Below are 13405 nucleotides of genomic sequence, written 5' to 3'. Positions count from 1 at the left end.
ATTGACCATCAGAGGCCCTATTGCATAGGCACTACCAGAAAGAATTAAAAAAATGATACAGCACTGCATGTGACTGGTATGCAACATAATCAACAAGTGCAGCAAAGCTGCAGTGAGGTAATTGTGCTAGCACAACCAGACCGAAAATATTGTTTTATTAATTGTACACTCACTTTCCAGGACACCGTGTGTTCGTCCTCATATGTCCAAACTGTCTTGTCTGAAAACTGCACCATGGTCTTGAATCCAGTGAAGAAGCCTTCAAAGATTCCAGAGCGAGGACATGTCTGAAATAAAATAACATGTCAGCGAGATGCTGTGACATATACTGCTCTTACCTCATAGTAGTTGACCCAGGTTTCTTTTTCACATGGAGCACCGAATTCAGTTCTGTTGCCTTTCACAACAAACTTCAGCGTTGCAAAGTTAAGTGAGAAACACATCATTGGCTGATGTTTCTTGTCCCCAAAGGCTTGCATAAAAAGAGCCGATGCCGCCTGTCATAAGAACAAGCACCCATTATGTAATAAACGCACTTTACATACCAACCTGCTTGAGATGAAGTGTATACAGTTCCAAATTTTATATGGGAAGAAGGAACCTTCACCAACAAAATTTTATTTCTTCACGATGTTGCAGTCTTCAGCTGTAGGCCAGTATCTATAGCAAAGGGCCCTGAAACACTTTTCTAACAAATCATACAATGGCCTAATTATTAAAGTATGTCGTTCCATCATGCCGCAAAAAATTTCTGAATCCTTCAGTCAACTATAAGTGGAGTTATCACATTAATACCTGGCTTTCTCCCTCTTTTCATCTCCATTAGAGTGCTGGAAGTTACACAGTGCAGAAGCTGAGATGGCAAAGCATTGGCTGAAAGTTGAATGTCGCAGTGACAAAAGGGATTGTCGCGGCACCCCATGGTGGCCACGGTAGACTATGCTATGTCACACACCGCTGCCATCTCGGAGGCCACACGTAGCAGATACAGCTACGTGCAGCGTAAAGATGAAATAATTTTCTGTCTTTTTGAGATCACAGACATATATATTTTTAATTTATCACGAAATCAGTCAGTAGCGTTGGTGGGCCAGATGCTTTCGATAACGACATTGTGGAGCAATAGCAAGCAACTGTTCACTTATTTTGACATGAGATTGTAAATCCCCTGCTGCATGCAGCGTAATAATATTTGGCTCATATGTTCACAGGAACCTTGCTAACAGATTGTTAATGTTTTTTTACCATATTCAAAAAGTGTTTCAGGGGCCCCTTATAGTAAGGCTACTCGTTCATGCAAGCATATCATGCTGCACAATTTCTTTTTACAGTTTAACAAGCTAATTATATATCCCTCTTGCTTTCTTGGAAATTTAATGAACCAACAGTGAATGTTAAAACTCACCAAATCATTATTCTCATCCTGAAGGATTGATCGTGTGGATGGCAATGTTATTCTGCACGGAGATTCTGGTGACTTGCGGTGCGTCATGAATATCAGCATGTCCACAACCCTAAGAGAAAAAGGCTACTGTGTACAAATGTGTACTAATACACAAGTGACAACATTCACTACACACACATTCACTAAGTGCTGTGTGTTCGTGTGTTCCACTACATACATACATACATACATACATACATACATACATACATACATACATACATACATACATACATACATACATACATACATACATACATACATACATGCATTCCACTAGCATGTATGCCACACCAACTTTAGCAGGTTTCACACAAGTACAGTTCATTAGGCGATCCTTTCAAAAAGTTTATAAGCATAAGCACTATTGATTTTTGTTAACAGAGGGACAAAATAATGGTAGGATGACTAATGCTGGGCTTACTGTCACCAGCTGGAGTTGGTGCTGTTGAAGAAACACGGAACATATTTGTGCACGTTTCTGCTAATACCACAATACTGTGAAAGTTTAGATACAGTGTGAAGAGTCTGGCACCAATGAAAAAGATTTACGTTAAAAAGAAGTTTCCCGTTTCACCTGAAAGGTAAAATATTGAAAGTGAAAGCAAGGTACCAGAACACACCAAGTAAAGCTCATTTATGGGTAGCATCAAGTGCAGTAAACCTTCACTTACTAAGTAAACAAGTGTGGTGTCACATACCCAACAACACATATAAAGAGTGTTCATTCCATAATTGCAAGCACCACTTTGTAGGACATCATGCAGCCAGCTTCTGCAAGCTAACGTACCATGTTAAGCTCCCTTTACCATTCCAATACGCTGTGGCTCCTTAATTGAGCAGATCATGTGACCTCCAACCCTCGGTGCAAAGGAAGGGAGTGCACATCAAAGCACCAGCCCTCTCACCTTAGTGCTTGCCCTTACAAAATCTGGCTGGGAATCCTGCTTGTCCTGCCTAACAATTACAAGTGCTTTAGGTACTCATTTTTGTAACCAACAACACATATCTGTGCACTGCGTTAATCGGAAAGCCGTGTGCTTCCCAAGCAATTGCCATTGAACATTCATCACATCAGACTTGCCCCTATGCAAGACAATTTGAGTGATGTTCTACATATTACTACACCAAGGATTGTGCTAAGAGATAGCTTGTGCTAAAATTTTAAAGACAAAAGTCAGGCCTGTTATCCACATAACATTCTTCTTCAGCTGATGAAACCTGTAGGTTCTCCTGCCACATGCATAAAATGCCAAGACTTCATACCAAAATTTACAGATCTATTAACTTACTCAACAAATGGAAGCAAAGCAGTAGGTTTTTCAGTCACGGGAGAAGCAAGCACAAGCTTCAGATCAGGATAATTCTTCTTGAACAGCTGAAAAAAATAATAAATAAATAAATAAATAAAGAATGGTTGGTAAACTCAAGTAACATCAGTGGAACTGAAAAGGGACCTGGCCTAGTAACTGTCTCAGGAAAGATAGGAGTAAGGACATGAAATCTCCGAAGCTTGCACTTACTATCCAGTAGTAGAACTCCAGATACAGTAGAACCTCATTCATATGTGTTGAACAAAAAATGCTACATACTAACAGGAAATGTGACGATCCGAAGTCACTAAAAAAATTTGGCAGGCTCAACTGTGGTTGACATACATATAATGCAAAGCATTGTGCAAATCGTTGCAGCATGAGACACTGACGTAGGGTAAACTGGTAGGGCCCAAGACGTGTGTTGTCATTCTGCAGCTTGGGCAAGCTTATGTTCGCACTCCTTGAATTTGGACAGATTCAGAAGCTTCTTCAAGTGGGGTATTTTGGTGGTAAGTGTTGACCTGCCCACTCTGCGCGAATTGCTGTGGCATGAGATGCTGACGTGTGTACAGCTGGTTGGGTCAAGTGACTCGAGACATGTAATTTTCCTAATACGTAGCGTTTTAAGACAGCGACAGGAAACCGAAATAAAATCGAGCAGGTGGATGATACCAGAATATAACGTCTAGAATGCCACCAGAGTGAAACGTAAATTTCACCTCGCATCATCTGCAGCAGGGAATGGCATGTTTGGGTTATCACTAAATAAAATTGTCCAGTACACTTCCAACGGCATTACACCCCATGCACTGTGAAACATATAGGTGAAGATGCTTATCACAATAGCGTTGGCGGCAATAGCTGTGAATGCAGCGTATGACAACACAGGAGGAGAGAGAGGAGGTGCAAGCTTTGATGATATGCTGGAAATGATAGCCTGGGTGATAGCCTGACATGCTACTCCAGGTGCTGGGTGATGACCCGGAAAGATTAGCTGGTACCGGAATAGGAAACTGAGTGCCCGGCAACGTTTTCATGTGACATGGGCGGGCGATTGCTATTTTCCATATCGTGCACCTTGTGCTTTTTCTTGTTTTCGTGCGATCTAGTGGCCAAAAACCATATCATACAGTGACAGTGTGACGATGTGCTACACAGTGGTGCTGAAAGATCACGTTTTCCAGGAACACATTAACCGACAAAAAAGAAGCATAACTGTATTGGGTCATTTTGTTCAATCTCGATTGTGAGCGTTAGCGTTGGGAAATTATACGTAATGGGATCGTATCAACAAGGTTCTACTGCATAGGCTTTTTTCTACTTATTTTTTGTTCTCCATAAAATCTCAGTTGTCAGTCAGCACTTTTCCTTCATAGTCTGCATGTGTCAACACACTTTTTGTGTTATAATCAACATCGACCTCCCAACTGTCCATCTGTAAAGAATAGTGTGTCCATGTGCTACAATGTTTACACTTAATCTATCTGCTCTTCCAGTTGAAGCTTCTTTATTTAACCAATGCTTTTGCAATTATTATGCTTTGTGTTAAGACATGCATAGTGAAGCGCAATGAAGGCAAGTGGTTTCAATTTTTATTCCACTGGAACCAGTAACAAGATGTTAATATGCCGTGTAAACATCTGCACTAAAGACAGATGACAGTATTTCAGACCCCTCTCCTAATCATGCAAGGTTTTAGAGAAAAATGTGGGCAGTCATTATCTTAAAACTGAAGTTGCTTTAAGTTGAAGAACTCACATTTGCAAAGACAAGCAGATGTTCTGTGATGGCATCTGTTACATCTGGCATCAAAAATGCCAAACTGCCCAATCCCTTCTCTTGCAGCCAGGCACCCAAGTTCGCAGCATAGCTTATGCTGTCTGACAGCAAAAGTTTCCAGGTATCGTTGGTTACCAGAAATCCAATAACTGCCTGCAGGTTGGGTCGTGACTTGTAGTGCAAAAATGTTTCAAATGTGCCTGAAAAAAAATGCACAAGCCACAGCATCATAAAATTGTTGCAACAGAAAATGTCAGTGCCAATATATATATATATATGTGTGTGTGTGTGTGTGTGTGTGTGCGTGTGCGTGTGTGTGTGTGTGTGTGTTTTTCCTGGCAGATGAAAAGTTGCAGCAGGGAACTCCGAAACATCTACGACTATAATTCTATTCTGAATGGTCAAAATAGTTCAGAGCCTCTAACCACTCAAAGCATTTCAATAGACCAGGTGTAGCAGTGGAATGTAAAATTTGAAATATTTTTTTTTGTCAATCACAGCTAGTTGAAAAAGATCACAACTACAGCACCTGTCCCCTCTAATAAATGTACAGATCTGCTACGATTCCTACTAGTCTGCATTTCAAGGCACTGTGATGGAGGATACTAGATAATTTTAAAACCACCTAAAGCAATAGATTAGGCTATGTTTTTTCAAGCATAACACTACACTTACAGCAGCTTATGAAATTGATTTTAGGGGCTTAGGCAGGTGCTGTGATGCTTTGTATATGGAAATCAGCCACATTTTAAGGGGTCCTACTGAGCTAGGTGAGTAAACATATTGTGTAGGTAGAACACAAAGCTGTGAACATCTCAGCCAAGCTCTGTAGTTGAATGCTGGGCATGGACATAACGAGAAAAATGTAAAGATAATCCAATTTCTTTTCAAAGAGAGGGCTCTGCTTTGTGTTTCTTAACTGGTGCACAACAGCCAGCTGACGTCTGGGGGAAGCAGTCCATGGACACCAGCCATTGGGCAATAAAGCTCTTCACCACAAAGTACTCATATGCACAAGCTCATACACGCCAACCAAGCACACCCTTAAAGATCTTTCAGAAAATGGGAAAGCAGTAGCTAATTAATGTGCCCCCATCTGCCCCATCACTTCTCGTTAGTTGCTTTTAAGGAGCGTTTTCAGGGGTCCACCACAGAAGGTTACCATAACATGCCATGCAAAAGACTACAATAAAGTAAGGTATGAGAGATAAGGCATTGCTACCAGTGTCACTGCAGCTGAGGGAAACTGACAAATTGATGAAAAATGCTGAAAGTAAACATTGTACTTTTCATATCTCCATTCACGTTACATCCTTCTTAAAAATTCTCTCAGGAATATTTTTTTTAACACTAATTTCAACACATTGCTCATGTTTTAAGAAAGAAAAATGTTTCAAGAACCCTGTAACAGTTTCCAGTTGACTGAAAACATACCGCCCATGAAGTCACGGAAAGAATTCCTCCTGATCCTCACATTGGGGTCAAAATATAACAGGTAATCACAGTACTCCACTGGAAATTTGTCGAAGTCTGGGTAGTTGTCAGTGATCACACAAACAAGGGACCCTGTAATATAAACAAGCACTGTATTAACTTTCCTAATTCAACACAATTCACATGCAAGCAAAACACTAGGCACCACCTACAGGTCACTCAGAAATGCATCATGCAGAAAGAAAACACCTGAGGGGGAGAAAAAAAAATGCTCTTGGCAAATGCTTCATGGGCCCTCAGCTCCAATATGGGAAGAAGGGAAGGGAGAAAAGGTTTTGCATGACTGCAAAAATGCTTAGTTCTTTCTTTTGAAACCAGGCACACAAGTTGACAGCACTCAAGAGCTGAAGTTCATCACAGTAAAAAATGCAAAAGAGCAAGCTGCAAAGAATGCAAAGAAAATTCATTCCTGTTCCACTGCACTAGGGACACATGCATAATAAACCAATAAGCCCCTGCACCACAGACACCAAATATACATGAATTCCTTCCTCTAGCAAAGGCTCACATTACAGTGCAGTTCACTCCATCTATAATAGTGATGATAATTGTGAAGTCAGAGTCCTGTGGCTATAATTATTAAGGGCTGAGCTCACATACTTTAAACATGCATTGCAATAGACAATATACTAGATAACCCTTGTGTTACATTCAAAGAATGGTTCAGAATATAATGGAAGGTGCTTTTTCAAGCTAGCAATTACATTAAAACAAAGCGATGAGTTATGTCTGAGCTAATACAGTATTCAAAACATTTCGAGCATCCATATCACCTAACATGGTGCTTTATATTGTTCGTGATTAATGCTAAAATAATAATCCAGTTTTACAGAGTTCAGTTCTTATGCTATACTATATTCAACATTGGAGCACAAAATAGAGCAGCTTTAAAAGGTGAACTCTTTTATATCATGCCCTGCTAAGATCACAAAAGCAGAAATAAGTTGGCTATATTGAAGCACACAAAATATGCCTAGGTAACAACTTCGATGAAAACTATGGGAATTCAAGTTCCTATGGCAACTGGTTTTAACACATGAATTTTGCCGTTACGTAAATTAGTGCTATAATTGGACTGCACTGCAATGCAACAGCTCCATGTTCCAAAGAAGAAACTTTTGCGTGGATAAAGAATTTTCTTGGAAAGTCAATTGGAGATGGTGGCAGAAATCTCTTCACCACCTGCTGTAAATCCATCTTTGCTTGTAGACACAGTGAGCCAGAGGGTCCGTCCAAGATGTGCAGTTAAAAGAAATTGGCAGATTTTCTGTACGCCACTGAAATGGCAATTGCACTTTTGGAAAACCACTTGTGCCAGCACAAGGGAGAGCCACAAGAAGCATTTGAAATGGTTAGCATGTGGTTAACACAACAGTATGTGGAGCATGTTCCACATGCTGTTGTGTTGGTGCAGTTCTTCAGGAGAGCGCATACATAAGTGCACTGTGATACTTACGAGAGGCATTTGATGTTCCATTTCTAGCTTCCACCGCAGGAACTACATAGAAAACATGGTGTCACAAAACACTCACTGATGCGTTGTAGGTTGAGAACTCACCTGCTTCTTCCCTTGTCGCATGGTAACCTAGAAAATAATAAGAGGTCTAAATTTCAAATGAAAAAAAAAAAAGAAAACACAGAAAGAGAAAATAAGAAATAAAGAAAAGTGAAAGGTGGAGCCTAAAAAATGTAAGCACAATAGGAAAAAACAAAACCTAGAAAGGTTACTTTTTCCAGTGGTATTTTCATTTAGATTGCTGAAACCATAAGCTCTTACTATACTGCTTGCATACAGTGGAAGAGTCAAGTAACAATACACACACAACAAACTAAAAACAAAAAAAATTAGATTCTGTGGTTTTACATACCAAAACCATGATCTAATTGTGAAGCTTACCGTAGTGGGGGGGGGGGGGGGGCTCCAGATTAATTTTGGCCATTAGAGGTTCTTTAACCTGCCTCCAATGCGTGGGAAATTGAAATGCCCCTATCGAAATGCGGCTGCTGTGACTGGGATTTGATCCTGCGACCTTGTGCTTAGCAGTGCAACACCATAGTCGCTAAGCCACCGTGACAAGTTCAAACTCCAACCGCAATATATATATATATATCTTAGAAGAAATAACATTTTGTTGTTGGGACAGCACCAATACTGTAAATATTAAGGGTGTGCGAATACTGAAGAGTAGATTAAGAATCAAATATTGAATCGAATGTGTGAATATTGAAATGTAGATTTCGAATCAAATATTGAATCGAATCAAGAAAAAATGCCAGATATCGAATTGAATACAGAATATCAGAAAATATAATAAGGACCTTTATGCTTCCAAATTTTGTGCAAAAAACAGCGCAGCACATGCTGAGGTGGCTAACCACATTACTTAACAAAAATCTGGCTAGCTATAAGTAACTTAGGTACCTATGAATCGAGATGTTTAGTATGCTCTTTACTCTTATTAAAGGAAACACTAAATTAGTATGCCACCACTGATAACTAGGGTGTTGGAACAACATGTTTGTTATTCTCGTTTCAGTTTCATTTCACTGAAGAAGAAGAACGGCAGATTGGGCGAGTTTGTGGTTTTCCATAACGTTTAAAAACAGTGCTAAAGACGTACGCCAGACAACAGACAACAGTGTGCGTCCCATCCTCCATTCTGTTGTCCAGTGCACGTCTTTAGCGCTGTTTTTAATCACTGAAAAAGGTTCCGTTCTGGTTCTGCTCTGGAACGAAAAGATAATGATCTGTAAATAACATTATAATATAATAATATTAATATGATAATGATCATAACAGTTTTGATTTGCATGCAAACATTTTTCGAAGCAAAATAATGACAATAACATAGTATTTATTTCTCTCAATACGTGAATTATGAATTATGAGATCATGCTCAGTGCCTTGAGTGAAGGCACTGAGCATGATTTCAGAAGCAGCACGTCATCGAGTGTATTCGCCAAAACGAGAGACCACTGTTTCCTAAACTTAAACAAATGATAAAATTTTGGTTACAAAGCGTTGTGCCAGTACAAAATGAAACTATAAGCTCTTCAGCATGCTAGCTTAGGATTTTGCTATGACGCTGATCTGCTAGGGCACTGAGTGGCAGGCTTAGGCTAGTGGTGCACTCGACTGGCTATCACTCGCACTATCCTTGCCTGAGATATGCGCTTATGCGGACCCCTGTAATACATGTTAATTCTGACATTGCCTGATGTTGGTTGTTGTGGATTGCTGACTTTCCCCTTGAACTGAAAAGTGATAAAGATATTTCGGTTTCGCTCCGAAACAAAAAAATAATGTTTCGGTCAAAAATATTGTTTTGTTTCGTTTTTCATTTTTGTTCTGTTCCTACACAATGCTGATAACAACTGAGTTTCTATACGAAGGTCTGGAAAATATTTTTTTGTCAATGAAATTTTTTTTGTCTGTCAAGTAGAATTAAATGCTTTTATTCCTCTGAAGAAATAGCGAAGCTGTGCTAAATACGAATGGAGTTTTTCAGTTTAATAGTGGGCCATACTGCACTTAATGGCAATTTTCTATTGTTTAGAAAGTATTGCTTCCCAGTTTTTTTTTCACACACACACACACAAAAAGGAGATTTTTAAAAATCTTTATGGCAGGTGGTTTCTTTGGGTTATCGTCAGCTCATTAAAGCCAATCTGCACAACAGACAAAAATGGGGAATTTTCATGTTATTTGATATTGTTCCGTACAATCACTGGCGCCACATGCATCGACCCCGGCTGGCACTGACGGTAAAGAGTTCTCAAATCAAGATGCCCATGGCAAGTTCGCGCTATGTGATCAGCCGTGAGATCATGCGCATGGGTTAGGTTGACGGCCATTGAAGCAGTGTTCAAGGACGTGTTCTCGGATGATCACTTTCGGTGATACTATCACCTTCGCATGACGCAGTGCTCAACCAGCCAATCAGCTCATCCGGTTTTACTCAACCAGCCAATAAGCATGCACTGAAGTTGATATCTCCGAAAGCGATCGTCCAAGAATATGTCTCCTAGTCTGCAGTTGACCAGCCCACAACTACAGCAAGCACTTGTATCAAGTTCATCTGTGTGCTTGTATGTAGGCAGGAAGCTCTGAACTGCATGAATCTGCATGTGGGAACACAGAACTCGCACATTCTATATGATCAGCGTGTCTTCCGGTGACTATAATCGGCTTGATCTTCACTCGTGCTTCCGTGCTTTCCACATGTGCTGCTTTTGTTGTTCCCTCTGTTCACATAGCATTAATCATTTCAATCGGTCCAGTCGACCTTGTTGACCGGACCGACCTAGTCATATCACACATCTGCGGTGCTCTGTGCTCACCACACTCACTACACTCAAAAGTTGTCCGAATTAACCAATGTGCAGCCAAATATGTCTGAATCAATGAGAGTTTCATTGCACTAAATAATGCACACGCCTGATGGGACCAGAGGATGAGTCCGAATTATCCGGTTTTCTGAATTAACGGGGTCGAATTAACAAAGGTTTACTGTATTAAATATTCGATTAGCGAAGTGAATTATCCAAACATCCACAATTTGATTCAAAATTGAATATTGGAGTATTGTCATAAGATGATCTCCCTATTGACCGTTGAAGCTGAACAAATACAATGAAAGAATTACAATTGGCCACAGCCGACATTAAAGTGCCTTTCACCAGGTACATTGTATATTGTGTAATCCAGGGCAAGTGCTTCCAAAATAATTTTTCAAATCGGTTCATTATTAGAAAAAAATAGAAAAAATCGAAAAGTTGCGTCATCGTGTTACCGGGAGGTGAGCTTCACTGTCAACATAATACTCTCTCTCCCTTTGCCTCAGAGTCCACAAGTGACATAACTTCCCTGCCTTCTCCCATAAAAGAGCTTGAAGACTGGATCACGTTAATGTTACAAACCCTGCCTGCCATTTTTTTTTTTCACTTTCTGCAGTGTGGTGAATTTCCACCAGTGCTTTTGCACTTTTTGCATTGGATGGTTTATGAAAGTCACGAGTCATAATCGGTGACTTTGCAGGCAGTGCATTTTACATAGAGCAAATTATGCACGTGGCCATGACTCTCCAGCAGAAAGCGGAGTTCCCTCAAGAGGAACAAGACACAGGCTTTCGTTTGAAATGTTGGCTGTTTTCAGGCTGAGGAGCAGTTTGATACTTTGCAGACACTACTGTCAGTGCATGATGTACACACTGCATTTGTCTGTTTGCAATGTCCAAACCTGGTGAGGGGCGCTTTAAAAGCAATGAAATGCAGATATAAAAGCAATTGAAATGCAGATATAAGAAAAAAGGAAATGATAATTGACAAAACACAACTTGCTGCAAGAAGGAGCAAAACCCATAACTTCCGCATTATGCAAGCAGTGCTTTTATCATTGGCAGCATTTGCTTACCCAGTGCCCTTGAAATTTGCTTAAGCCGAGAAAATGGTGACTTTGTTTTACAATGTCCCTTCACATCTTCATAGTCGGTGTAGAAAGTTGCGATACATTTCAGTGGGTAAAGCTTCTTAGCAGCATAGACCTGCAAATAAGCATGAAATTGCATCCATATATGAATGCACAAAAGGGAGTTTCCTTTATGTTGTTGCCAACTTGACGTACACAATATGCTGCCTAAAGCAATGATATTTCATGTGATATCAACTGTCCAAGAAGGCAATGACGATTTTAAATGGCAAGACAAGGGAGAATTAACAAAATACCTTTTCAAGAAGAGACTCTTCATTTTCAAAGTACAACGTTGCATTGTCACTTTGTTGATACATGCCAGCAAAATCTTTCCCTACAATTGTAGCTGTTTGGTTCATGGAGCACACCTGTAATGACCACACAGCATTACCAATGGAGCATGAGAACACCTGTCAGCTAAGGTCAGTTAGTCAATTACATAGGTTCCAATCAGTTCAGCCATTTCCTGATATCACAAGTTACCAAGGAACAAATGAAGGTGAAGAACCTGTTTGCATGAAAACAAGTTCAAGGTCAGAAAAGATCTGCAAACCTTGTCGTAAGTAGAGAGTGTCTTGTTGCCACATGGAACTAGTTCCTGCTGGCCTCTTGGTGTCATTGGTGTATTCACTACTGCCAGGCTGAGTGACAAGCATAATGTGGCTGATGGCACCTCCAGTGTCATTTTCTTTGCCAGATTTATTGTCTCCACCTGTCCACAGAATGTAACAAGAGTTATACCCAATGTCATGCTCATCACACGTGATTTTATCTTCAAGAACAAAGTACATGCTCAATGATGCAGACTTTGCAGATCCCCAAGTAGGAGTATATAGGTAGTAGGGACCGATGAAATAACAGAAAAGATAAGCATAACAGAGCAATTTATAAAATCGTTTAGTGTTATACGGATAATATGCAGCACTGCCTTCACTCCTAGATATGATAAATGTGATAATAAAGAACCATAAACAATACCAGTTCACGTTTTCCAAGTTGATTTGTCAGCATTGTCTCCAGGCGACAAGACTGGTGTACTGGATCATGATGAATGAACACGAGATAGTTCACAATACTGCAACAGGAAACAACAATGCAATCAGTGATGCAAGCTGCAAGCTGGAGGACTGTAATAATGGGAAATGCCACTAAGAATGCACTGGAGAGCCAGAAGACATTGCAGCCAGAGCTTAATCAGATCATGCTACCAAAGGAAATCCCAGAAGTGGTCCCCCTCACCTTTACACACCTACATTTCTCTCTCTAAAATACAAGACATGACTTTTCCAGCACATTGGGATACAATGCCTTATTTGCCAGGCCGTTCTACATTTTTAGAAATTGTGTTGATCCCAAATGAGAACTGGTACAAATTCAAAGAACGGTGCCCATACGGCATGCCTGGCATTTAAACAACACCCACAAGAAGTGCAGTGAACATAGCATTAGAGTCAATTAAATGCAAATTTCTTTCCTTAAGGCTTTATGAATGAGCAGTCCCTACAGGCAACATAACAGGTAAAAAAAAAATGTTTCTTGCCAAGTTTCGGTATTGAGTACAAAGTTTCTAGTTAAATATCCTCAGGCAACATTGAATAACAGGCAGCAAGCCACATTTGTTGGTTTAGAGCAGAAATACAGGATGAGAAAGAACTTTGGCACCCGACTCGCTTTCTTTTGAAAGCACATTCAGAGGAGACAGACCCGTGCAAGATCTCTGGCTGCAGCGGTATCATACACGTGATGTAAAACAAATGCAATGCACATCCATGGTTCACATATGAAGAAAGCTGTCTGCAAAAATTCCAAACGAAGCCATAGTTGACTTGGGGTGAAGCCCACCTCCGATTTTCTGCCTGGTGTTTTCCTCCTACAGCTGAATACGTCTATGCAAAATATTTT

The 13405-nt window shown here is 40.2% G+C and overlaps 1 protein-coding gene across 2 annotated transcripts in view; it reads right to left on the bottom strand.

The window, feature by feature from the left end:
• The window catches only part of LOC142585835 (uncharacterized), an 89953-nt gene that overhangs the window by 15264 nt on the left and 61284 nt on the right, over nucleotides 1-13405 (bottom strand). For both annotated transcript variants that reach the window (XM_075696866.1, XM_075696867.1), the window contains 12 exons: nucleotides 12482-12578; nucleotides 12057-12215; nucleotides 11758-11871; nucleotides 11447-11576; nucleotides 7592-7618; nucleotides 7490-7531; nucleotides 5974-6105; nucleotides 4519-4739; nucleotides 2737-2822; nucleotides 1406-1514; nucleotides 339-497; nucleotides 174-287 (listed from right to left, as the gene is read on the bottom strand). In XM_075696866.1, coding sequence (XP_075552981.1) covers nucleotides 174-287; nucleotides 339-497; nucleotides 1406-1514; nucleotides 2737-2822; nucleotides 4519-4739; nucleotides 5974-6105; nucleotides 7490-7531; nucleotides 7592-7618; nucleotides 11447-11576; nucleotides 11758-11871; nucleotides 12057-12215; nucleotides 12482-12578 — 1390 coding nt within the window. The remainder of the gene's footprint in view (nucleotides 1-173; nucleotides 288-338; nucleotides 498-1405; nucleotides 1515-2736; nucleotides 2823-4518; nucleotides 4740-5973; nucleotides 6106-7489; nucleotides 7532-7591; nucleotides 7619-11446; nucleotides 11577-11757; nucleotides 11872-12056; nucleotides 12216-12481; nucleotides 12579-13405) is intronic.

Source organism: Dermacentor variabilis, chromosome 6 (assembly GCF_050947875.1).
Source record: "Dermacentor variabilis isolate Ectoservices chromosome 6, ASM5094787v1, whole genome shotgun sequence".
NCBI classification, from domain to species: domain Eukaryota; kingdom Metazoa; phylum Arthropoda; class Arachnida; order Ixodida; family Ixodidae; genus Dermacentor; species Dermacentor variabilis.
Note: the sequence above shows the minus strand (reverse complement) of the source record. Positions and strands in the feature narration are given on the sequence as shown.